This window comes from Rhinoraja longicauda, chromosome 23 (assembly GCF_053455715.1).
Source record: "Rhinoraja longicauda isolate Sanriku21f chromosome 23, sRhiLon1.1, whole genome shotgun sequence".
NCBI classification, from domain to species: domain Eukaryota; kingdom Metazoa; phylum Chordata; class Chondrichthyes; order Rajiformes; family Arhynchobatidae; genus Rhinoraja; species Rhinoraja longicauda.
The window spans coordinates 33,675,915-33,703,062 of record NC_135975.1 but is presented as its reverse complement, the minus strand read 5'-3'; the positions used below and the strand labels follow the sequence as shown (position 1 = coordinate 33,703,062).

The following is a 27,148-nucleotide window of genomic DNA, read 5'->3' as shown; positions in this document are numbered from 1 at the left end:
GCTGAGCCCTTCAACTCCCCCTCCCATTCCCAGTCTGACCTTTCTGTCATGGGCCTCCTCCAGTGCCACAGTGAGTCCCACCGGAAATTGGAGAAACAGCACCTCATATTTCGCCTGGGCACCTTGCAGCCCAGTGGTATGAACATCGACTTCTCCAACTGTAGATAGTTTCTCTGTCCCTCTCTTCCCCTCCCCCTTCCCAGATCTTCCACTGTCTTCCTGTCTCCACCTATATCCTTCCTTGTCCCGCCCCCCTGACATCAGTCTGAAGAAGGGTCTCGACCTGAAACGTCACCCATTCCTTATCTCCCGAAATGCTGCCTGACCCGCTGAGTTACTCCAGCATTTTGTGTCTACCTTCGATTTAAACCAGCATCTGCAGTTCTTTCCTACACCTTTGGCCCACTGAGTCCATGTTGACCATTGATCACCCGCTCACACCGGTTCTGTGTTTTCCCATTTTCTCATTCACTCCTTACACGCTGGGGATATTATACAGAGCTCAATGAACCTAAAATCCTTTTGGGATGTGGCAGGAAACTGAAGCACAAGTGGAAAAACCCACACAGTCACAAAGAGAACGGGCAAACTCCACACAGCACCTGAGGTCAGGATTGAACCTGGGTCTCTGGCGCTGTGAGGCAGCAGCTCTACTAGCTGTGGCACTGTGCTGCCCTAAATATCAAGATTTAATGACCATATTTAATGGCTAATACCTAGTCTGTAATTTGGATTGGGGGTGGATTGGGCGCAGACTTAAGATGCCACTTACATGATCCTGTAATTTTAGAGTTTCGAGGCACAGCATGGAAAAGGCTCTTCAGTCCACTGAGTCCACCTCGACCATTGATCACCCGTTCACTAGTTCTACGTTATCCTAGATTCACATCCGACACACTAGGAGCAATTTACAGAAGCCAGTTAAATTGCACGTCTTTGGAGTGTGGGAGGAAACCAGAGATCCCGGAGAAAACCCACGCAGGTCATGGGGAGTACATACAAACGCAGACAATTTGTATGGACAGCACCGGTAGTCAGGATGGAACCTGGGTCTCGCGTGCTGTTAGGCAGCAACTCTACCACTGTGCCATTGTGCTGCCCTAAATTGAATTGAATTGAATAAGTTTTATTAGCCAGGTATGTACACATACAAGGAATGTGCCTTGGTGTTTTGCTCGCAAGTAACAACACAACATACAGTAAACAATTAAGAATAAAAAATTATAATTTACACATGTGAAGAATGAAATAAAATACCGGAGCAAAAGGAGGCTACAGACTTTTAGTTGTTGAGTAGAGCTACTGCTGGTTGAAAAAAGCTGTTTTTATGTCTGGCTGTGGCTGCTTTGACAGTCCGGAGTCGCCTTCCAGAGGGAAGTGCTTCAAAGAGTTTGTGGCCAGGGTGAGAGGGGTCAGAGATGACCTTGCCCGCTCGCTTCCTGGCCCTTGCAGTGTTCAGTTCGTCAATGGGGGGAAGGTTGCAGCCAACAACCTTCTCAGCTGATTGAACGATGCATTGCAGCCTCCGGATGTCGTGCTTGGCGGCTGAGCCAAACCAGACCATGATGGAGAAGGTGAGGACGGACTCAATGATGGCAGTATAAAACTGGACCATCAGTGCCTGTGGCAGATTGTGTTTCTTCAGTTGCCGCAGGAAATACATCCTCTGTTGGGCCTTTTTGACTGTGGAGTTGATGGTGGCCCCCCATTTAAGGTCCCTGGAGATGATGGTTCCAAGGAACTTAAATGACTCCACAGATGTGACTGTGGTGTTGTTGATGGTGAGTGGGGGGGAGGGAGGGGGAGCTCTCCTAAAGTCTACGATCAATTCCACTGTCTTAAAAGCATTGAATGTCAAGATTTAATAGCCATATTAAACAGTGCCAATAGTGCCTATGTGAAGACTACACAAGCTGTATGGCGGTGAACATAAAATGTTGCAGAAACATTAAATACCCACTGAGTTACTCCAACTTTTTATGTCTATCTTAGGTGGAATCAAATACAATCAGAGGCATTTAGACAAAACTTGAATAGGCAAGGCATATGCTGCTTATGAAGGGAGATGGGTTTATTATAGATGGGCAAATTGGTCGGCATTTATTGATGGGCCAAACGGCACTGTTTGATTCTGACTATATTTCCTCTGTGAAGAAATCTCCTCTGGGGAAGCACGGTGGTGCAGCGGTAGAGTTGCTGCCTTACAGCACTTACCTCCCACACGCCAAAGATGCTAATTGGCTTGATAATTTTTTTTAAAATTGTCCCCGGTGCGTGTAAGATGGTGTTAATGTGCGGGGATCACTGGTTGGTGCGGTCACGATGGCGAAGGGCCTGTTTCCACGCAGTATCTCTAAACTAGACTAAACTAGGAGGTCCATCCTGACCTGACCTCAGCACGGGCAGAGCTCTCGTTGTAAGTTTATGCTGCATACATTCTGGCCTTCCCAATGGAGGAATTAGCTTCTCTGAACACTGAAGAAAATCTGTTATATTATCCTTGGCAACTTCGGTTTAATTAGATCACTCCTTAATCCTCCGTACAAAGCCCACGGAGGTTGTCCTCATGATCAGGAAAGTCCGCTTGATTCCAGTGAACAACGTGTCTTTGTGTCGAGCATTGCCGAAACGGCAGTGGGATTACTGGACAGCTTCTGCTTCTGTGCTGCAGGGGACCAGATTAAAAACGGTGTTCATTGTGGATTGACTAATGATGCCTGGGGATGAGAAGGACCTTTCATTTATATGATGCACAAGGCCTGGTGTAGCTCGTGGCAATATGATGATGATCCGATCTGTTTAATTAGTGTTGCCTGGGGTACAAGTACTATTCGGCCACTGCAGGAGCAGACCTCCATTTCTTTCTCTCCTTGGGCGGCACGGTGGCACAGCAGCAGAGTCGCTGCCTCACAGCGTCAGAGACCCGGGTTCCATCCTGACTACGGGCGCTGAGTGTACGGCGTTTGTACGTTCTCCCCGTGACCTGCGTGGGTTTTTTCTGTGATTTTCAGTTTCCTCCCACACTCTAAAGACGTACAGGTTTGTAGGTTGATTAGCTTGGTATAATTGTGAAAATTGTCCCTAGTGTGTGCAGGATAGCGGGGATGGATGGTCTGCGTGGACTCGATGGGCCGAAGGACCTGTTTCCACGCTGTATCTCTAGACTAAACCAAACATCCTCTTGAGGGGACACTGTCCAAGCAAAGGAAAGGAATTGCAAAGCAGCAAAGACCACAGGATGATTTTATAAATGTTTTTCTGAACTAAAGATGTTGATAAAATTGTTAGGGTATAGCTAAATTCAATCCTGACCGGGGCGCAGCGGTAGAGTTGCTGCCTTACAGCGAATGCCGCGCCGGACACCCGGGTTCGATCCCGACTACGGGTGCTGTCCGTACGGAGTTTGTACGTTCTCCCCGTGACCTGCGTTGGTTTTCTCCGAGATCTTCGGTTTCTCCCCACACTCAAGATGTACAGATTTGTAGGTTAATTGGCTTGGTATAGACGTGTCATTCCAGTGTCAATTGTCCCTAGTGTATGTAGGATAATGTTAATGTGCGGGGATTGCTGGTCGGTGCGGACTCGGTGGGCCGAAGGGCCTGTTTCTGCGCTGTATATCTATTTAAAAAATGTCGAGGTACTGTTTTTGATGGTTTGTCATTGAGGGGGGCTGGGGTGATGGCAGGAGATGGGTGGTGCATCTCTGCAAACGGGCATGACTGAAACTGAGAGCAGACCACGCTCAAGGGCGAAGGCAGGAAGCATTTCATCGTGCACAGGGCTGCGAAAATCTGGACCTCTGCACGATAAAGGGAGATGTTTAAAAGAATCTGAGCTTGGACTGAGGAATCTCTGTTGGGTAAGAATTGTGAAAGCAGGGTATGTAGATGAAGTTATGGAGCAGACCAAACTGTTTAAATTGAACACCTCCGTCGCAAGCGCTGAATGGACTGTACTTGGATCATTGAAAAGAGTAGCCTTTTTGTTCACATTCTAATTGAATGTTTCATTTTGTGTTTTGCAAAACTCTGGGCTGTAACTCACGCCTGTTTTTGGGTTCAAGGTCTCCATGGTGGAGTTGAAGGCGGAGCACGCTAAAGTTCTTCAGGAAAACGCCAGGCGTTGTGAGGAGATTCAGACGGTCCAGAAGGAGTGTGACACGATGAGGCAGCAAAACCAGGTGTGTGAGACCCTGGCTGCAGAAGCCGGGGCGTGTTACTTGCAAACATAATATTAACGTGATCAATTGCTCTTCCCGAGACACAAGTTACTGCAGAATCGTGGACACTACCAAGTGCCTCACGTAAACCCAGTGCCTCTACCTTCCTACCGCCCACCCACCCACTCACTCACCCACCACCGTCATCAACCACATCTACACCAGCAGAGCAGCCAACATAATCGAGAAACATTCACTACCCCCGGTTGTTTTCTATTCTCCCCTCTCCTGTCAGGCAGAAAATACAAAAGCTTGAAAGTGCCTATCACCAGAATCAACAGCAGCTTCTATGTAGTTGTCAGAGTCTTGACTGAACTCACATGCTAAGGATGAATGTAGACCCAAAATGCTGGAGTAAGTCAGTGGGTCAGGCAGAGAAGGAATGGGTGACGTTTCGGGTCGAGACCCTCCTGTGCACTCCGCCTCCTCCCCTGACATCAGTCTGAAGAAGGGTCTCGACCCGAAACGTCACCCATTCCTTCGCTCCCGAGATGCTGCCTGACCCGCTGAGTTACTCCAGCATTTTGTGTCTACCTTCGATTTATACCAGCATCTGCAGTTTTGTTCCTACAGCTAAGGATGAATCCCTGATCTTCTGATCTACCTTGTTTTGGCACTTGTGCTTTTTTTAACCTGCATTTTCTCTGTAGTCATAACCCTATATTCTGAACTCCATTAATTTTCTCTTTTACACGACCTGTTGTACTCGTGTGTTATAATTTATCTGCAGGGTATGTTTAGTTTTGTTTAGAGATACAGCGCGGAAACAGGCCCTTCGGCCCAGTGAGTCCTGCTGACCAGCAATCATCCCGTGCACGAGCACTATCCTATACACCAGGAAAATTTACGATTTTTACCAAAGCCAATTAACCCTGGACATCTTTGCAGTATGGGAGGAAACGAGTACCCACGGAAAACACACGCGGTCACAGGGAGAACGTACAGACAGTACCCTTAGTCAGGATTGAACCCGGGTCTTTGGCGCTACAAAGCAGCAACTCTACCGCTGCGCCACTGTGCAAAACAATTTTTCACTGTATCTCAATACACGTGACAATAATAAATAATAAACCAATATTAGGTGGGAGTATTCAGCCCCTCACACTTCCGCGGCCACTCGATAAAATTGCGACCAATCTATCCTCAGTGCTACCTTCCTGGAATAATCACATGTCCCCTGATTCCCTTATGATCCAAGTACCTATAAATAAATCACTCATCAAACCCACTTTGTGTATCGAGCGTGCTTCTCTTATCGCTCTGTCCGGTCGGCCTCTTTCCGCCCCTCCTCCTCATCCCCCCTCCACCACCTCGGCCGGAGTCACCGACATACTTCACCTTGGAAGTGACCGCAGGTGAGAGGAGAAGAAGCTCCACTGTAACTGTGCTTAGTTTTAAAGTGAAATGACACAACATGCTGGAGTAACTCAGCTGGCTGGATCAGTCTGAGGAAGGGGCCTGATGTCACTGTTGTGCTGACCGTATAATAACAGAAGCCTTAGACCTGGATAATGATCCAAAGACTTTATTAACTACATAGTAAGCACGACCTCACGCCTGCACATTCCACTTACACTAACCCCAATCACACAAGCAGTGGTCACTCAAAAACTAAAGGGGTGTAACTACAAAAGTAACACATAACATGAGTGACACCATTACACTAATCTACACCCCCCCTCTTAAATAAATCAACAACGATACAGACCCGTAAACTAAGCACGTCATGTATAACAATCGGTGACAATTGTGGGAGCAAAGTTAAACATAGTCCGGATACTTCACAACCGGTCTGCAAAAACGAGTGTACGATAGAGACCATCTCCATTCTTCTTATCCGGAGAGAGAACAGGTGATTCCACAGGCGTGGTGTCAGAAGTGGGATACAAACCCACGCTTCCCATCGGAGGCGTGGGTTCGTATCCCACTTCTGACACCATGTTGTGCTGACCGTATAATAACAGAAGCCTTACACCTGGATAATGATCCAAATACTTTATTAACTACATAGTAAGCACGACCTCACGCCTGCATGTTCCACTTACACTAACCCGAATCACACAAGCAGTGGTCACTCAAAAGCTAAAGGGGCGTAACTACAAAAGCATGACACATAACATGAGTGACACCATTACACTAATCTACAGTCACCTATCCGTGTTCTCCAGAGATCCTGACCCGCTGAATTACTCCAGCATTTTGTGCCCTTTTATGTATTAGTCATCATCTGCAGTCATCAGCAATAATGGCCACCACTCCCTCTTCTCTGGTCCATTTACAGTAAACTCTCGTTACAACGGACCATGGCGGAGGGAGTGGTGGCCGTTATTGCCGATGACTACAGATCTGTAGATCCAAAACAATGGATTCTTTAAATTCAGATTTTCAGGCTTTTAAAAAGCAACTAGACGACCCGTAGACCCTTTGGGTTCCCCTTGTGACAGCGGTTGATGAAAAAAAGACACACAATTTTAATATTATTGAGTGGTCAAACTATAACTTGAAGAAAATTTGAGCATTTACCTCAGGAGTCACCATTCAACGGAGCACGCGTTTAATGACAACAGTGAACACGGAAGTATTTGATCAAAATGGCGATGTTTATTTTATGGTGTATGTGTCCGAAATACAGCTAAAACGGTACACGATAGCGCAACAATTTGAACGAAACTTGATACTGCACACCGCAGGAACGTGTACCTTTTTGGCTGTATTTCAGGAACATATACATATATATATATACGTTGAGAGTTTTAGTAACATATATAGATAGTTATCTGTATTAAAGAAGGGTCTTGACCTGAAACGTCACCCATTCCTTCTATCCAGAGATGCTGCCTGTCCTGCTGAGTTACTCCAGCATTTTGTGTCTGTCTTCTGTACGACCAACCCTGCAGCGTCACTATTACACTGCCTTACCCAGATGGATTTTGTGTTAAACATTGTACCTTACTGAAACATATGTTGTGTCATTTTAGAAACTCTCTGAAAATCTATCCAAGAGAGGAGTTGGATTTCAGGAGCTGCAAGACAGCCTGAGCGACGAGGTGCTGAGTAAGAAGGGTCTGGAGACCTCGCTGCAGGAGAAGGAGCTGGATCTCAAACAGCTGCAGATGAAGCTGTCCTCTGCCGAGATACTGATGCACAGAGCGCACGCGGAGCTGAGTCAGAGCAGCGAGTCCGGCCACAAGCTGAAGGGAGAGCTGTCCGAGATGGAAAACAAGTATCAACAACTCCGGGCTGAGTTCAAACAGACCCAGCAGCAGAGGGAGGAGAAGGAGCAGCATAGTGCTCAACTGCAGGGTGAGATCAATCAGGTGAGCCCAGGAAAGCCACAGAGACAAGTGCCATCCTGCTCGATCCCTGTGAGGGTGGTTCTACTGGTGGGAGAGTGATAGGAGCAGAATTAGACCAATCGGCCCATCAAATCTACTCCACCATGGCTGATCCGTCTATCCCTCCTAACCCCATTCTCCCGCCTTCTCCCCATAACCCCGGACACCCGTACTAATTCAAGTGTAGGACCAGAGGACATAACTTCAGAATAAAAGGACGTATCTTTGGAAAGGAGATGAGGAGGCATTATTATAGTTGGAAGGTGGTGAATCTGCGGAATTCGTTGGCACAGAAAGCTGTGGAGGCCAAGTCAATAGATATTTTTAAGGTGGAGATTGGCAAATTCTTGATTAGTACGGGTGTCAGGGGTTATGGGGAGAAGGCAGGGGAATGGGGTTGAGAGGGAAACATAGATCAGTCATGATTGAATGGTGGAGTAGACTTGATGGGCCGAATGGCCTAATTCTGCTCCTCTAACTAATGAACGTATGAATAATGGTGGTGTCAGAGACATGAGTAAGTCCAGCCCTTGGACCTGCCCCAAATTCAGTTACACTCCACCCACACACAATTCACCCATTTGATTTGCCTCACTTTCACAGTGAAAGTGGCAATTATCTGGAGAAGAGGTGACAACGAGAGGGATACAGGGATGCGAACAGTGGAATTGGTGAGACGACTAGGGTGGAGGCGCGGTGAGAGAGGGAATGCAGGGGTTCGGGGGAGCAGTGACAGAGGCTCTCAAAGAACTCGCGTCGGAGAGAGGAGCAGAACCTCTTCAAAGTAGGTTTGCTTTGTGGAGATTTCGCAGTGGAGCAGACAAAATGTGTAGGAAGGAACTGCAGATGCTGGTTTATGCCATTAGTACTTTCCATTCCTTCCTACACAGGTTGAGGGGGTACGATAGGGTTTTAATTAAGTTAAGAGAAATTGAAGATTAATATTGGGGAAATATTAATCCTTGCTTAAAATCAACACATCAGCTATATTTGCAATTCACCTCAGTGACTTTAGCCATCTGTAATATAATGAGCACAAGAGGCCATTTAACTGAGTATTCTGTCAAAGTGTTTGCCAAACCTGATGAGATGGCTTCATGGGATCCAGGATAAATAATCTGCTACATTTACTGAATTACAGCAGTGGCTAAAATTCAAAAATACTTGGTTGGTGGTAAAGTGCTTGGGATGTGAAAGGTGCTATAGAATACACCAGGTCCGTTTGAGACAGGTGTATACAAGGCACTGGAAACACAAGGAACTGCAGGTGCTAGAATCTGATGCTACCTGAACCGCTGAGTTACTCCAGCACTTGGAGCACGAGACATCGTTTGAGAATTGCTATTGATTTGTAACCGCATCAGACCAATTAGTGAATCCAACTTGCACTCCCTGTGAATTTAAAAACACATAACCAGTTATGACTTTTGAAAGACATTTGCACAGATCTATGGAGTCTGAAAAAGGGTCTCGACCCTTTTTCGTCACCCATTCCTTCTCTCCAGAGATGCTGCCTGTCCCGCTGAGTTACTTTGTGTCTCGATTTAAACCACAGATGTATGGATAGGAAGTGTTTAGAGGTCTCTATGGACCAAATGCAGGCAAATGGGATTAGCCCAGTATGCCAACTTGGTCCGCGTGGACAAGGGGGAGCGAATGGGCCGATAGATACTGTGCTCTGCAGCTCCGTGACCTGCCTCGCTGATAAGAAGCAGAGGACTCCTATATTCTTTCCATATTACCTATTCCATCACCCTTCCTGGAACTCGCTGGCATAGCCACTGAAAATAATGACCGGAGCTCTTCTATTGGTAACTCTGGAGTTTTCTCAGCCCAACTTGAGTTCCCACCATCTTCTGTTGGTTTTAAAAATGTAGCACCACAAGATGGTCACACCTTTTTCACCAGTTCTGACCCCAAGGTATTAAGCACCTTTTGGGAATTTTGATGACTGCTTTCATTGGCAGGCTTTTTGGTTTTATAAAGTAAGCTGAATTTTTGGTCATGGAGATATTAATAGACGTCACAGTGTCATACAGCGTGGAAACAAGCCCTTCAGCCCAACATGCCCACACCGACCAACATGTCCCATCTACAATAGTCCCACCTGCCTGTGTTTGGCCCATATCCCTCTAAACCTGTCCTATCCATGTATCTGTCCAAATGTTTCTTAAATGTTGCGATAATACCTGCATCAACTACCTCCTCCGGCTGCTCATTCCATACACCACCACCCTCAAGTGAAAAAGTTACCCCTCAGGATCCTATTAAATCTTTCACCCCTCACCTTAAACCTATGTCCTCTGGTTCTCAATTTCCCCCACTCTGGGCAAGAGACTCTGTGCATCTACCTGGTCTATTCACCTCATGGTTTTGGACACCTTGAGAAGATCACCCCTCATCGTCCTTTAGCTCAGGCACTCGAGTTCCGGCAATATCCTTGTAAATCTTCTCTGCACCCGTTCCAACTTGACAAAATCTTTCCTATAACGTGGTGCTCAGAGCTGAATGCAATACTCTAAATACAACCTCTTCAACGTCTTGCACAACTGCAACATGACCTCCCAACTTCTATAATCAGTACTTGGACCATCCTATCTACCTGTGGTGCCACTTTCAACGAACTATGTACCTGCACTCCTAGATCTCTCTGCTCTACCAGACATCCAGAGCCCTACCATTCACTGTGTAGGTCCTGCCCATGTTAGTCTTCCCAAAACGCAACACTTCACATTTCTCTGTATTGAATTCCATCAACTATTCCTCAGCCCACCAGGCCAATCGATCAAGACTCTTCTGAAACCTTTGACAACCATCTAAAATACTGCCCACTGTATCTGCCATAGTGCAACAAAGTTTCAATGTTTTTTTGTAGATTCATTAAAGAACTGCTGTATATTAATACAAATAGAAAATGTTTTTGATTAAAGTTATTCCCAGTAACTTTAAACTGTGTTATTCTCAGGTATGGGATAACTCTGATGTGCATTTTAGGATTAAACTCATGTTATGCTCATTCAATCAAACTGCAGCAACTTTCCACTCAAGTACAGCAAATAATATTTTTGGGAAAACATTTTTGTCCAATTTCACTGGTTTCAAACAAATTTTGCTTTCAAACAAATGGAATTGAGTTTGACAAAAACTTGTAGGGTGAAAGAAACCACTTCTCAAAGTGCTTTGGACAAGATATTGAGTTGGAGACATCAATTGGAGGCAAACCTAAAACTCCACCCGACCCACTTTTCCCATCCACCATTTTGACAGGAATATTGCAAAGTTTCTTAAGTTGAATGTAGAAACAAGGAACTGCTGAAGGTGGTTTACCAAAAAAGGCACTGGAGTTACTTAATAGGTCAAGCAGCATCTGAGGTGAATGGATAGGTGACATTTTGGATTGGGAACACATCTTCCAAGTCTTTAGTTTAGAGATAAAGCGTGGAAACAGGCTCTTCGGCCCATCAAGTCCGTGCTGACCAGCGATCCCCGTACACGAACACTATCCTACACACAAGGGACAATTTACAATCTTCATCGAAGCCAATTAACCTACAATTCACCTTTGGAGTGTGGGAGGAAACCAAAGCACCCAGTCATGGTCACGGGGAGAACGTACAAACTCCGTACCGACAGCACCCGTGGTCAGGATTGAACCCGGGTCTCTGGCTCTGTAACGCAGCAACTGTACCGCTGTGCCACCGTGCTGCCCCGAAGGGAATGTCGAGGCGTGTCGGGAAAGCTGTACTTCAGATTGTTCATGAAAGTTGTTCTTCCAATAGCTCCATGCAAAGCTTCTGGAGACAGAACGGCAGCTTGGGGAGATACAGGGACGGTTGAAAGAGCAGAGGCAACTGTCTGGCGAGAAGTTGAAGGACAAGGAGCAGCAAGTGGCTGACCTGCAGCTCAAACTCTCTCGCACCGAGGAGCAGGTAAGATATAGATCTGGGTTGTCTTTTACAGTTTATTTGTCGTGGAGTCAGTGAGAGATGAGCATGAAGACAGGCCCTTCAGTCACCAAATCCACCCCAACCGTTACCACTAATCCTACATTGATCCTATTTCTTCTCTGCACATTACCATCAACTCCCTCCAGATTCCACCACTCAACTACACACTAGGGACAATTTGCAGCACAGCAACCAATGAACCTACCAACCTGCACATCTTTGGAGCACCCAGGAACATTTCCACGCTGTCACAGCAAAATCGTGCAAACTCCACACAGACAGCACCCAAGGTCAGGATTGAAGCCAGGTCTCTGGCAATGTGAAACCGCAGCGCCACTGTGCTGCCTGTGTTTCCCTTCATTTCATTTGGCCATCTGAATGTGATTAATTCACAAAATGCTGGAGTAACTCAGCAGGTCAGGCAGCATCTCAGGAGAGAAGGAATGGGTGACGTTTCGGGTCGAGACCCTTCCTCAGACTGAATGTGATTAATGTGCAGGAAGGAACTGCAGATGCTGAATTTACACCAAAAGTAGGCACAAAATGCTGGAGTAACTCAGTGGGTCGGGCAGCATCTCTGGAGAGAAGGAAATAGGTGACATTTCATTCTGAAGAAGGGTTTCTTCCCAAACGTCACCTTTTCCTTTTCGCCAGAAATGTTGCCTGACCCGTTGAGTTACTCCAGTTTTTGTGTGTCTATCTCTGAATGGGATTCGTCACAGGTCATTCAGTTTGCCTTATAAAAGCATTGTTGAGGTAATACAGAGTGTAAACCATTGATGTTATCAGCACCGTGGCACACAGTGGATGGCGAAGCTGTAGAGTCAGGAAAAGGGTGTGATCCCTGACTCATGGACTACTCTGTTTGTTACAAGCGGCACACCCACCTCTGCTCACGATCAGGCAACATCTCAGATTTTAACTCCCAATGTTGGCGTTTAACCCTTTAGTATGCAAGCTCCTTGGGATGAGGGCTGGAAGGTCTCCTAATTTGAGGAAGGCCATCCTTGCTATTGAGGCAGTGCAGCGTAGGTTCACGAGGTTAATCCCCTGGATGGAGGGACTGTCATATGAGGAAAGATTGGAAAGACTGGGCTTGTATTCACTGGAATTTAGAAGGATGAGAGGGGATCTTATAGAGACGTATAAAATTATCAAAGGACTGGACAAGCTAGATGCAGGAAAAATGTTCCCAATGTTGGGGGAGTCCAGAACCAGGGCCCACAGTCTAAGAATAAAGGGGAGGCCATTTAAAACTGAGGTGAGAAAAAACTTTTTCACCCAGAGGGTTGTGAATTTGTGGAATTCTCTGCCACAGAGGGCAGTGGAGGCCAATTCACTGGATGAATTTAAAAGAGAGTTAAATAGAGCTCTAGGGGCTAGTGGAATCAAGGGATACGGGGAGAAGGCAGGCACAGGTTACTGATTGTGGATGATCAGCCATGATCACAATGAATGGCGGTGCTGGCTCGAAGGGCCAAATGGCCTCCTCCTGCACCTATTGTCTATGTCTCTGTCTATGAGGGGTGCATGACACAGCAAAAAGCTGGTGTGGACTTGGCTGGGTGACACTTGGCACAATACCATGGCGCCACTTTCAGTCGAAATATGGAACTGCACTCTACCAGCCATCTCAAGACCCATTTTCCCAGGTCCCCCAGGCAATATTTACGATCAACTCTGCCTTGAGGGGAAAAATGGCAAGTTAAATTCCACTTCATTAACCCCTATCCTGGTCAACAAAATGTTTTCTGCTTGCATCACAATTCAGATTTCTCTTTGAATCACCAAAATACAAATGTTCTACCTCGACCAAACAAACCATTTGGTTTTAGTTTAGTTTAGTTTAGAGATACAGTGCGGAAGCAGGCTCTTCGGCCCACGACTCCGTGCCAACCACCAATCCCCGTACTCTAGCACTATCCGAACACACAAGGGACAATTTAGAATTTTTACAGAAGTCAAATTAACCTCCAAACCTTGACGCCATTGGAGTGTGGGGGGAAACCGGAGCACCCGGAGAAAACCCACGTGATCACAGGGAGAACGTACAAACTCCATACAGACAGCACCTGTAGTCTGGATCGGACCCAGGTCTCTGCCACTGTAAGGCAGCAGCCCAACCGCTGCACCACTGTGCCGCCACGATGTTCTACCACAACTGAACAAACCATTTATTTATTCACAAAATGCTGGAGTAACTCAGCAGCTCAGGCAGCATCTCAGGAGAGAAGGAATGGGTGACGTTTTGGGTCCAGCATCTGCAGTTATATTCTTACACACACCATTTATTTGGCTCTTCTGTAGAGGGCCTTGCCTAAACAGTGAGGGCAATTTGAGGTATGGGGTGATGACATTGAAGTTTATGGGATTGTTGTGTGCTTCCACCCACGCTAACCACCAAGCACCTATCTATGCTAATCCCTTTTCAATCGATTCTTCCATCACCGCCCCCTCCCCAAATACCCTGTCACCCACTTCACACGAGGGGCAATTTACAGGCCATTTTAACTTATATGCGTGCACTTCTTTGGAATAGTGGAGCAAACTGGAGCACCCGGATGAAACTCACTCAGTCGTAAGGAGCATGTGCACACTGCACAGACAGCACCAGAGGTCAGGGTTGAACCCGGGTCTCTTGAGTCATGACGCAGTGGGTACTAATCACTGTGCAAAGGTAGCAGATTTCCGAGGTTGTTGCCAGGACTCGAGGGCCTGAGTTACAGGGAGAGGCTGAGCAGGCTAGGACTTTACTGCTTGGATCGCAGGAAGATGACGGGTGATCTTATAGAGGTGTACAAAATCATGAGAGGAATACATTGGGTAGATGCACAGAGTCTCCTTCCCAAAGTAGGGGATTCGAGAACCAGAGGACATAGGTTTAAGGTGAGGGGGGCAAGATTTAATAGGACCTTTTTTCACGCAACGGGTGGTGAGTCTATGGACCGTCCTGCTGGAGCAGGTAGTTGAGGCAGGGACTATCGCAATATTTAAGAAACAATTAGACAGGTACATGGATAGGACAAGGTTTAGAGGGATATGAGCCAAACGCAGGCAGGTGGGACTAGTGTAGATGGGACATGTTGGTCATGTGGGTAAGTGGGGCCGAAGGGCCTGTTTCCACATTGGCTTTCTCTATGACTCACTAGGTTAATTCCCGGAATGGCGGGACTGTCGTATGTTGAAAGGCTGGAGCGATTGGGCTTGTATACACTGGAATTTTGAAGGATGAGAGGGGATCTTATTGAAACATATAAGATAATTAGGGGATTGGACACATTAGAGGCAGGAAACATGTTCCCAATGTTGGGGGAGTCCAGAACAAGGGGCCACAGTTTAAGAATAAGGGGTAGGCCATTTAGAACGGAGATGAGGAAGAACTTTTTCAGTCAGAGAGTTGTGAATCTGTGGAATTCTCTGCCTCAGAAGGCAGTGGAGGCCAGTTTGTTGGATGCTTTCAAGAGAGAGCTGGATAGAGCTCTTAAGGATAGCGGAGTGAGGGGGTATGGGGAGAAGGCAGGAACGGGGTACTGATTGAGAGTGATCAGCCATGATCGCATTGAATGGCGGTGCTGGCTCGAAGGGCTGAATGGCCTACTCCTGCACCTATTGTCTATTGTCTATTGACTACTGATTTCTGCTTTGGCCTTGCTTCAAGGTGAAAGAGAGTGGAGCTGCCCTGACTGAAGTCCAACATCAACTGGACAAACAAAAGCAACAGCACCAGGAGATGCAGACTAGCCAGCAGAACACCACTTCCCAGCTGCGGGAAACGCAGGTACGTACTAGTGCAGTCATTTCACAGGGTTGACACAAGGGATAGGAGGGTATGTGATGGTTTGCCATGTGAACGGGCAAACAAAGCCAGCGGCCACTGCCCATCCCAGGCTGACCTTCAGCATCACATCAAGTACTGCAATCTTTGTGGCAAAATGCTCTGACTCTATGACTCTAATCTTCACTTTCATATTCCCTGAATAACAACTTCAATTCAAAAGTACATCACTGGGCTTAAAGTGCCTTGGGTTGTAAAGAGGATTTGATAAGTGTTATGTCAGTCTTTCTATCTTAGCCTTCCTACAAGCTTTGCCCGGTGATCTGTAGAAATGTAGTCAGGTGTGCACAAAATAGATTTAATAAATCATAAGAAAGCCAGTGTGGTTGGGAAGTATGGAATTTTTAGTAAATCTGAGATATCCAGCTGATTAGGTTTTGAAAAGGGTGTCGCAGTCATAGAGCCATACAGCATGGAAACAGGCCCTTCGGCCCAACGTGACCAGGCCGACCAATGTGCTGCATCTACACCAATCTCACCTGCCTGCGTTTGCTCCATATCCCCACAAGCCTATCCTATCCATTTACTTGTGTAAGAAAGAACTGCCGATACTGGTTTAAACCTGTGGTAGACACAAAATGCTGGAGTAACTCAGCGGGTCAGGCAGCACCTCTGGAGAGAAGGAATGGGTGACATTTCGGGTCGAGGCCCTTCTTCAGACTGAAGAAGTTGCCGTTGAGTTACTCCAGCATTTTGTGTCTACTATCCATGTACTTGTCTAAATGTTTCTTAAACGATGAGTTAGTCCCTGCAAAACACAATTCGTGCAGTGGCAAGGAATCCAGTGTCCACTTTAAACACTCGAATTAGATACAATTAATAGTTGAAATCCGCTTCATCTTTGACTTTTTTCCCATCTCTAGCCTTTGTCTTTCCTCCACTTCCCCTACCATTCCCCGTCACTTTCTATCTACATCTCTCCTTCTGGCTTCACATTTCATTCCTCTTCTCTCCTTAGCTTATACCCTTTTTGGCTCCTTTTCATCCCTCACGTTGTCTTTCTCCCTGTCCCCTTCCATCCATCTCCCTCCCTCTGCCTTCACATTTCACTCCTCTTCTCTCCTTATCATGTCATTAAGTGATAGGAACAGAATTAGGCCATTCGGCCCATCGAGTCTACTCGGCCATTCAATGATGACTGATCCATCTCTCCCTCTGAACCCCATTCTCCCGCCTTCTCCCCATAACCCCTGACACCCTTACTATTCAAGGACTTATCTCGCACCCTCTTGTCTCCTTTACATCTCTGGCCTTTGTCCACCCCAGTGCCAATCAAACCCGCCTCAACTGTATCCATCTATCACCTGTGTAGGAAGGAACGGCAGATGCTGGTTTAAACCGAAGATAGACACAAAAAGCTGCAGTAACTCAGCGGGACAGGCAGCATCTCTGGAGAGAAGGAAAACGTCACCCATTCCTTCTCTCCAGAGACGTTGCCTGTCCCGCTGAGTTACTCCAGCATTTTGTGTCCATCCATCTCTTGCCCGGCTCTGTCTCTTTTCCACCTTCCACCCTCCCCACCCTCCTCAACTACAATCAGTCTGTAGAAGGATCCTGACCCAAAACATTGTCTATCCATGTTCTCCCGAGATGCTGCCTGACCCACTGAGTTACTCCAGGGCATTGTGTTTTTTTGTAATGAACCAGCACCTGCAGTTCCGTGTGTCTCCTCTACTGCAGAATGATCTGGAGCAAGTGCTTCGGCAGATCGGGGATAAAGACCAGAAGATCCAGAATCTGGAGGCTCTGCTGCAGAAGAGCAAGGACAGCATTGTCCACCTGGAAACAGAGCGGGAGGACCTGTTTGTCAAAATCCAAGATGGCAAAGGTGATGTGGGTGTCCTGAATCAACTCCAGGAGAAGAACCATGCTTTGCAAGATCAGGTACACAACTTAGTTTTCCTTCTGATGTTTGTACATGCGTAGACCCATATTTCCAGGTAGGCCAAAGGTACAGTTTCCAGGTAGAGTTACTGCCTCACAGCGCCAGAGTCCCGGGTTCCATCCTGACTACGAGTGCTGTCTGTACGGAGTTTGCACGTTCTCCCCGTGAGCGCATGGGTTTTCTCCAGGTACTCCGGTTTCCTCCCACACTCCAGAGATGTACAGGTTTGTAGGTTAATTGGCTTTGGTGAAATTGTAAATGATCCCTGGTGTGTAGGAAAGTGCTAGTGTACCTAGCACTGTTGGTCCACGCGGACCCGATGGGCCGAAGGGCCTGTATCTCTAAAATCTAAGTCTGAAGAAGGCATAGCTCTCAGGTCATGCTCTGCAGCCTGAAAGTTGAAATGTAGCTCCGTACATCGGAATTTAATTACTTTCTCCTTTAACATCAGTTTTCACTGCTTGCTCTTCAGCTGAGATATCCAGCACGATACCTACTTTCATTGATGGTTTCATTTTAATTACAAGTACCTACAGTTTTCAATAAAAAAGCTCTTTCACTGTAAAAGGATGTGTGCCGAGGCGATTTCATTTACAAAACAAACTTTTATCCCCATGCTGCCAATGATTTTTGGTTTTAGTTTTAGAGATGCAACATAGAAATAGGACATCGGGCCCACCGAGTACACACCGACCACTGGTCACACGTTCATTGTCCAATGTTCTCTCCATTCTGGATCAGTTCCTGTGGAATGGAGGGTAGCCAATGTAACTCCACTTTTTAAGAAAGGAGGGAGAGAGAAAACAGGGAATTATAGACCAGTTAGCCATACATCGGTAATGGGGAAGATGCTGGAGTCGATTATTAAAGATGTTATCGCAGCGCATTTGGAAAGCAGTGACAGGATCGGTCTAAATCAGCATGGATTTATGAAGGGGAAATCATGCTTGACTAATCTTCTGGAATTTTTTGAGGATGTAACTTGGAAAATGGACAAGGGAGAGCCAGAGGATGTAGTGTACCTGGACTTTCAGAAAGCCTTTAACAAGGTCCTACACGAGATTAGTGTGCAATATTAGAGCACATGGTATTGGGGGTAGGGTATTGACATGGATAGAGAACTGGTTGGCAGACAGGAAGCAAAGAGTAGGAATTAACAGTTTCTTTTCAGAGTGGCAGGCAGTGGAGAGTGGAGTGCCGCAAGGCTCGGTGCTGGGACCCCAGTTATTTACAATATATATTAACGATTTAGACGAGGGAATTAAATGTAACATCTCCGAGTTTGTGGAAGACACAAAGCTGGGTGGCAGTGTGAGCTGCATAGAGGATACTATGAGTCTGCAGGGTGACTTGGATAGGTTGGGTGAGTGGACAGATGCATGGCAGATGCAGTATAATGTGGATAAATGTGAGGTTATCCACTTTGGTGGCAAGAACAGGAAGGCAGATTATTATCTGAATGGTGTCAGATTAGGGAAAGGGGAGATGCAACAAGACCTGGATGTCCTTGTACATCAATCACTGAAAGTAAGCATGCAGGTACAGCAGACAGTGAAGAAAGTTAATGGCATGTTGGCCTTCATTGCGAGAGGATATGAGTTGAGGAGCAAGGTGGTCCTACTGCAGTTGTGCAGGGCCCTGGTGAGACCACACCTGGAGTATAGTGTGCAATTTTGGTCTCCTAATTTGAGGAAGGACATTCTTGCTATTGAGGGAGTGCAGAGTAGGTTCACTAGGTTAGTTCCCGGAATGGTGAGACTGACATATGATGAAAGAATGGGTCGACTGGACTTGTATTCACTGGAATTTAGAAGGATGAGAGGGGATCTTATAGAAACATATAAAATTCTTAAAGAATTGGACAGGCTAGATGCAGGAAAGATGTTGCCGATGTTGCGGGGAGTCCAGAACCAGGGGCCACAGTTTAAGAATTAGAGGTAGGCCATTTAGGACTGAGGTGAGAAAAAACTTTTTCACCCAGAGAGTTGTGAATCTGTGGAATTCTCTGCCACAGAGGGCAGTGGAGGCAAATTCACTGGATGTTTTCAAGAGAGAGTTAGATTTAGCTGTGTAGGAAAGAACTGCAGATGCTAGTTTAAATTGAAGGTAGACACAAAATGCTGGAGTAACTCAGCGGGTCAGGCAGCATCTTTGGAGAGAAGGAATTCCTTCTCTCCAGAGATGCTGCCTGACTGCTGAGTTACTCCAGCATTTTGTGTCTGTTAGATTTAGCTCTTAGGGCTAAAGGAATCAAGGGATATGGGGAAAAAGCAGGAATGGGGTACTGATTTTAAACAATCAGCCATGATTGTATAGAATGGCGGTGCTTACTCGAAGGGCCAAATGACCTATTATTCTATGTTCTCTATGTTCACTCTTGTTCCATAGTATTCCACTTTCGCATCCACAGAAGGGACAATTTTAAAGATGCCAATTAACCTACAAACCTGCACATAAAAACTGACTGCAAAAGCTTTTATAGATATGTGAAGAGAAAAAGATTAGTTAAAACAAATGTAGGTCCCTTGCAGTCAGAAACAGGTGAATTGATCATGGGGAACAAGGACATGGCAGACCAATTGAATAACTACTTTGGTTCTGTCTTCACTAAGGAAGACATAAGTAATCTGCCGGAAATAGCAGGGGACCGGGGGTCAAATGAGATGGAGGAACTGAGTGAAATCCAGGTTAGTCGGGAAGTGGTGTTAGGTGAATTGAATGGATTAAAGGCCGATAAATCCCCAGGGCCAGATAGCCTGCATCCTAGAGTGCTTAAGGAGGTAGCCCCAGAAATAGTGGATGCATTAGTGATAATTTTTCAAAACTCTTTAGATTCTGGAGTAGTTCCTGAGGATTGGAGGGTAGCTAATGTAACCCCACTTTTCAAAAAGGGAGGGAGAGAGAAAACGGGGAATTACAGACCAGTTAGTCTAACATCGGTAGTGGGGAAAATGCTAGAGTCAGTTATTAAAGATGGGATAGCAGCACAATTGGAAAGTGGTGAAATCATTGGACAAAGTCAGCATGGATTTATGAAAGGTAAATCATATCTGATGAATCTTATAGAATTTTTCGAGGATGTAACTAGTAGAGTGGATAAGGGAGAACCAGTGGATGTGTTATATCTGGACTTCCAGAAGGCTTTCGACAAGGTCCCACGTAAGAGATTAGTATGCAAACTTAAAGCACACGGTATTGTGGGTTCAGTATTGATGTGGATAGAGAACTGACTGGCAGACAGGAAGCAAAGAGTAGGAATAAACGGGTCCTTTTAAGAATGGCAGGCAGTGACTAGTGGGGTACCGCAAGGCTCAGTGCTGGGACCCCAGCTATTTACAATATATATGAATGATTTGGACGAGGGAATTGAATGCAACATCTCCAAGTTTGCGGATGACACGAAGCTGGGGGGCAGTGTTAACTGTGAGGAGGATGCTAGGAGGCTGCAAGGTGACTTGGATAGGTTAGGTGAGTGGGCAAAGCAAACTATTATCTGAATGGTGGCCGATTAGGAAAAGGGGAGATGCAACGTGACCTGGGTGTCGTGGTACACCAGTCATTGAAAGTAGGCATGCAGGTGCAGCAGGCAGTGAAGAAAGCGAATGGTATGTTGGCATTCATAGCGAGGGGATTTGAGTATAGGAGCAGGGAGGTTCTGCTGCAGTTGTACAGGGCATTGGTGAGACTACACCTGGAGTATTGCGTACAGTTTTGGTCTCCTAATCTGAGGAAAGACATTCTTGCCATAGAGGGAGTACAGAGAAGGTTCACCAGACTGATTCCTGGGATGGCAGGACTTTCATATGAAGAAAGACTGGATAGACTCGGCTTGTACTCGCTGGAATTTAGAAGATTGAGGGGGGATCTTATAGAAACTTACAAAATTCTTAAGGGGCTGGACAGGCTAGATGCAGGAAGATTGTTCCCGATGTTGGGGAAGTCCAGAACAAGGGGTCACAGTTTAAGGATAAGGGGGAAGTCTTTTAGGACCGAGATGAGAACGTTTTTTTTCACACAGAGTGGTGAATCTGTGGAATTCTCTGCCACAGAAGGTAGTTGAGGCCAGTTCATTGGCTATATTTAAGAGGGAGTTAGATGTGGCCCTTGTGGCTAAAGGGATCAGGGGGTATGGAGAGAAGGCAGGTACAGGATACTGAGTTGGATGATCAGCCATGATCATATTGAATGGCGGTGCAGGCTCGAAGGGCCGAATGGCCTACTCCAGCACCTATTTTCTATGTTTCTAAGTCTTTGGGTATGTGGGAGGAAACCGGAGCACCCGATGGAAACCCACCCAGGGAGAATGTGCAAACGTCAGACAGACGGCACCCGAGGTCAGGATGGCATGCTGGTCTCTAGCACTGTGTGGCAGCAGCTTTACCAACTGCACTACTGTGCCCCACTGGTTTCCAATCTCCAAAAGCTCTCACCAGCATGAGCTGCACAATCAGCTCTGCTTCAACAGTCCATTGCTCCCCAACAGCAGCTTGCCAACCGCCAAAGGCTGAGGATTATTTTTTACAATGATAAATGTACTCAAATATTAACAATAATAATATTTACAAAACAAACAGTAAGAACACACCCATCACCCAACACAAAACATACCAAATATTCTTAATACTAAGTATTAAATAACTGATTGCAATCCTGATCCAGGACACTTTTAACCGCCCACAGTGCCCAGGGGTCCCGGAAATCCTCCAGGGTGCCCGTGGACAACGCATGTTCCTTTTCGAAGGGCACACGGGCACGGATGTAACCCCGGAAACGAGGCAGGCATTGGCGCCATGACCCACGAATGGCCGGATTGGCCAGCCCCAGGCGCAGATGCCAACAGTGTCAAGGCGTTAGGGTGTTAGTTCCGTGTGTGGTGACTGTCCTTTGTGGTGAATTATTTTTAGGTTGCTCAGTTAACCGAGAAGCTGAAAAATCAAACAGAGAGCCACAACCAAGCACAGGAGAACTTGCACAAGCAAATGCAAGAGCAGAAATCCCACCTGCACCTTGCTGAAGACCGAGCGCACTCACTGGAAACCACCATCGCTCAACTCACCACTCAGCTCAGTGACACCAAGGAGAAGATGATCCAACTTGACCTGCAGGTACCCAGTATGTGTGTTGGCTGTAGGCCTGGCTCATACAATCATTCAATAACACAGCTCGTTGATCAGTGGTGAGTCTATCAAACAAGTCGGATTATTGAAGGCCTGGACATTGCGGAAACACTTTGGGTTCTCTCAGAGTGTTGCCCAGTGCGCACGGTTAAGGCCTTCAACTCACCACTGATCCATCTTCGGTGTAAACCGGCATCTGCAGTTCCTTCCTACACATTTAAGCTTATTGAAATCAAAACGTAATTCAGAACCTAATTAAAGCAGCTTCTAATTCAACAATGTTTCATGTACACATTTATTATAGCTCACGATATAAACTTGTATGGCTATAATTAAAAGTTTATCCCTCGTGTCACTGTGGGTATAAGAGTATAATTGATGGCCTGTCGTCGACAGATTCCATTAAAAACATAAATGTTTATATTTATAATGGGGATTGTACATAGATTTCATATTTTAAACAGTTACACTATTGAGTATAATTGCGATGTCAATTTATTTAAAGCACTGTTTAATTATTCATGTCAGTGATACCAACAGAACAGCTTTTGGGTCTCAGTAGTACTGATTCATTTTAAAAAACATTTTTTCATGTACATTTTGGTCACCTAAAGTAATGTGTTTAATAGTCATCGACGAGAAAATAGTCAGGTTCATGCAGTGGGAATCTGAACCACCCCTCAAGTAAGAATAGGGAAATGCAGCAAAAGTAGATATGAAAAAAACTGCAGCTGCTGGTTAAAATTGAAGGTAGACACAAAATGGTGGAGTAACTCAGCGGATCAGGCAGCATCTCGGGAGAGATGGAATGGGTGAGGTTTCGGGTTGAGACCCTTCTTCAGACTGATGTCAGGGGGGCAGGACAAGTCCCGCCCCCTCCCCTGGCATCAGACTGAAGAAGGGTCTCGACTCGAAATGTCACCCATTCCTTCTCTCCCGAGATGCTGCCTGACCCGATGAGTTACTCCACCAGCATTTTGTGTCTACCTTCAATTTTAACCAGCAGCTGCAGTTTTTTTCATATCTACTTTTGCTGCATTTCCCTATTCTTACTTGTCTAGTGGCAAAAGTAAACGTCCTTGCACCAGCACGCCTTTAAGTGAGCAATTCTGCGGTGTACTTGTGAACGTCCAATAGCTTGTTTCTCCCACAAGTGGCTTGTGGTTGTCATTTGTGGGTGGGGAATATTGTTGTAAAAGACAGGGCCAGACTAGTCGGGGAACGCACCACAGCCTGAAAGGTGAATGGTGCAAATCTACACATTTACTCCCCTTTTAATACTTGCTAATTGTTGATTTGTTTTGGAGAAAGCAAATTAATTGCTTCAACTTATTTTTGAACTAAGGCTGCAGTAAAATGAACGTGTGTTTTACAAAAGTGACAACCTGAAGGTGTGGGTGCTGAACTGAAAATTTGAAGACAATAGATTTCAGTTGTAGTGGAGTACAGGTGCTCCTCAGCTTACGATGGGGTGGCGTTCCGAGAAACTCATCGCAAACCGAAAATACCGCAAGTCGAAATGCATTGAATACGTGTGATCACGGCGGCTCGCTACGGGTCGCTGCCGTTTGCACCATCGCAAAGTCGAAGTATCGTAAGTCAAAGCATCGTAAAGCGGAGAGCACCTGTAAATGAGAGGTTTAGGTCAATGTGGTTCCAACTAGTATCTGAGATCTCTTCTCCGTGGTTAACCGAGCCATTCTAGACACTGACCGCTGCTTATTTGCTTAAATACTTCAGGTGAAAGGGAAAACAGAGCTGCTGCTGTCTGCTCAAGCATCCAAAACCACACAGCGAGCGGACTTGGAAAACCACTTGGAAACTGCCAAGCACGCCCTGCAGGATAAAGAGCAGGTACCCATCTTGCCTTGCCCTCAGAGTCCTGTGTTCTGCCGTTTGTTTTCCTACTCTGCATCCTCATTATCCCTATTCTATTGTAAGCGACCTGTGTCAAATCGATCTCTGAGTTCCTGCCTGCAGCATCACCATGAATGCAGAAGAGTGTTACTACAATATAATGGGTTCATGATAGTTCCTTATGTTGAAAATTCTGTACCCACATATACAATTCAACATATATACAGAAAATTTGTAAGATGGATACGTTGCAAATGAATGAATGATATTCTTTGCTTCAAAACTAAGTGTGAAGTGAGTGGTGTAAACACTAGCAATGTCGTAGAGCCATAAAGCACTTGGGCCCTACAGCCCACCTCATCCTCATTCATTGTGGGCCCCACCTTTCCTGAGAGATCAATGCAGGCTCTGCTTTGTTCTGTATCTTCCCATACCTCCTGTGTCCCCCTCCCTGAGTCTGAGTCGATACGTCATCTATTCCTTTTCCCTAGTGATGCTGCCTGACCCGCTGAGTTACTCCAGCATTTTGTGTCTATCACCCTGCCTGACCTTTTTGCCCTTGTGCACTAATCCCATTTGTCTGTGTTCAGACCATTTCCTTCTATGCCTTGCCTATACAGAGATACAGTGCGGAAAGCGGCCCTTCAGCCCGTGGTTAATCGCTGCCTAGAGGAAGGGCTGGCATTAGCTGTCCACATTCCTACTTACCAGCTGAGTGTATTTTTAAAATCCGTTAGCTAACCATGTTGCTGTGACGATGTTGGATGGGAGAGTGCGTTCTGTAATGGATGTCAGTGACCCAGTAGATTTTTATCGCAGTTTATTGATTTTTATAAATATCTTGACATTCACAAATTATATGAGTGATGTTTGAACATTCAATGTCTGAATTAGCAGCCCATTCAAGCTGACCGCTTGACTGCATAACGTAAGGCTTGCCTGCTTCCAGTTCGAACAACGCCTGTGCCTGCCCTTGCCTTAGCTTATTGCAGACAAAAGCATTTGTGTCGCGTTCACTGGCCATTCTAATGCTCCCCTGGCTGTCCTAATTGATATAATCCATAAAACGGACTTTAGCATGAAATCAGTGGTGGCACGGTGGCTCAATAGACAATAGGTGCAGGAGTAGGACATTCGGCCCTTTGAGCCAGCACCACCATTCAATGTGATCATGGCTAATCATTCTCAATCAGTACCCCGTTCCTGCCTTCTCCCCATACCCCCTGACTCCTCTATCCTTAAGTATAAGAAGATAACTGCAGATGCTGGTACATATCGAAGGTATTTATTCACAAAATGCTGGAGTAACTCAGCAGGTCAGGCAGCATCTCGGGAGAGAAGGAATGGGTGACGTAAGAACTCTATCTAGCTCTCTCTTGAATGCATTCAGAGAATTGGCCTCCACTGCCTTCTGAGGCAGAGAATTCCACAGATTTACAACTCTCTGACTGAAAATGTTTTTCCTCATCTCCGTTCTAAATGGCCTACCCCTTATTCTTAAACTGTGGCTCCTGGTTCTGGACTCCCCCAACATTGGGAACATGTTTCCTGCCTCTAACGTGTCCAACCCTTAATAATCTTATATGTTTCGATAAGATCCCCTCTCATCCTTCTAAATTCCAGTGTATACAAGCCTAGTCGCTCCAGTCTTTCAACATATGACAGTCCCGCCATTCCGGGAATTAACCTAGTGAACCTACGCTGCATGCCCTCAATAGCAAGAATATCCTTCCTCAAATTTGGAGATCAAAACTGCACACAGTACTCCAGGTGCGGTCTCACTAGGGCCCTGTACAACTGCAGAAGGACCTCTTTGCTCCTACACTCAACTCCTCTTGTTATGAAGGCCAACATTCCATTGGCTTTCTTCACTGCCTGCTGTACCTACATGCTTCCTTTCAGTGACTGATGCACTAGGACACCCAGATCTCGTTGTATGTCCCCTTTTCCTAACTTGACACCATTCAGATAATAATCTGCCTTCCTATTCTTACCACCAAAGTGGATAACCTCACACTTATCCACATTAAACTGCATCTGCCATGCATCCGCCCACTCACACAACCTGTCCAAGTCACCTTGCAACCTCATAGCATCTTCCTCACAGTTCACACTGCCACCCAGCTTTGTATCATCTGCAAATTTGCTAATGGTACTTTTAATCCCTTCATCCAAGTCATTAATGTATATTGTAAATAGCTGCGGTCCCAGCACCGAGCCTTGCGGTACCCCACTAGTCACTGCCTGCCATTCTGAAAGGGACCCATTTATCCCCACTCTTTTCTTTCTGTCTGCCAACCAATTTTCTATCCATGTCAGTACTCTACCCCCAATACCATGTGCTCTAATTTTGCCCACTAATCTCCTATGTGGGACCTTGTCGAAGGTTTTCTGAAAGTCAAGGTACACTACATCCACCGGCTCTCCCCTGTCAATTTTCCTAGTTACATCCCCCAAAAATTCCAGAAGATTAATCAAGCCTTCGTAAATCCATGCTGACTCGGAACGATCCTGTTACTGCTATCCAAATGCTCCGCAATTTCATCTTTTGTAATTGACTCCAGCATCTTCCCCACCACTGATGTCAGACTAACTGGTCTATAATTTCCCGTTTTCTCTCTCCCTCCTTTCTTAAAAAATGGGATAACATTAGCTACCCTCCAATCCACAGGAACTGATCCTGAATCTATAGAACATTGGAAATGTTCGACAAATGCACCTGTATGCACTTGAACTGTATCTGAGATGCTTATCTAAGATGTGCCTAAGTGCTTGTGTGTAGTGATACTTGTACAGTACTGAACTGTACACAAAAATGAATGTCACTGTACCTTGATACGTGGGACAAATAAAGTATCATTGAATCATTACCCTATCATTCCGCCCCGTCCGCCTCCGCATCCAGCTATTTGGAATTATTTTGTTCCATCTACAGTCTCGTGTCTCAATTTAT

General features: G+C 46.0%; 1 protein-coding gene across 8 annotated transcripts in view; it reads left to right on the top strand.

Annotated features, from left to right (window-relative positions):
• The window catches only part of eea1 (early endosome antigen 1), a 111,435-nt gene that overhangs the window by 49,341 nt on the left and 34,946 nt on the right, over nt 1-27,148 (top strand). For all 8 annotated transcript variants that reach the window (XM_078420029.1, XM_078420027.1, XM_078420025.1 and 5 more), the window contains 7 exons: nt 4,064-4,180; nt 7,198-7,536; nt 11,334-11,483; nt 15,160-15,279; nt 17,017-17,220; nt 22,126-22,326; nt 24,079-24,192. In XM_078420029.1, coding sequence (XP_078276155.1) covers nt 4,064-4,180; nt 7,198-7,536; nt 11,334-11,483; nt 15,160-15,279; nt 17,017-17,220; nt 22,126-22,326; nt 24,079-24,192 — 1,245 coding nt within the window. The remainder of the gene's footprint in view (nt 1-4,063; nt 4,181-7,197; nt 7,537-11,333; nt 11,484-15,159; nt 15,280-17,016; nt 17,221-22,125; nt 22,327-24,078; nt 24,193-27,148) is intronic.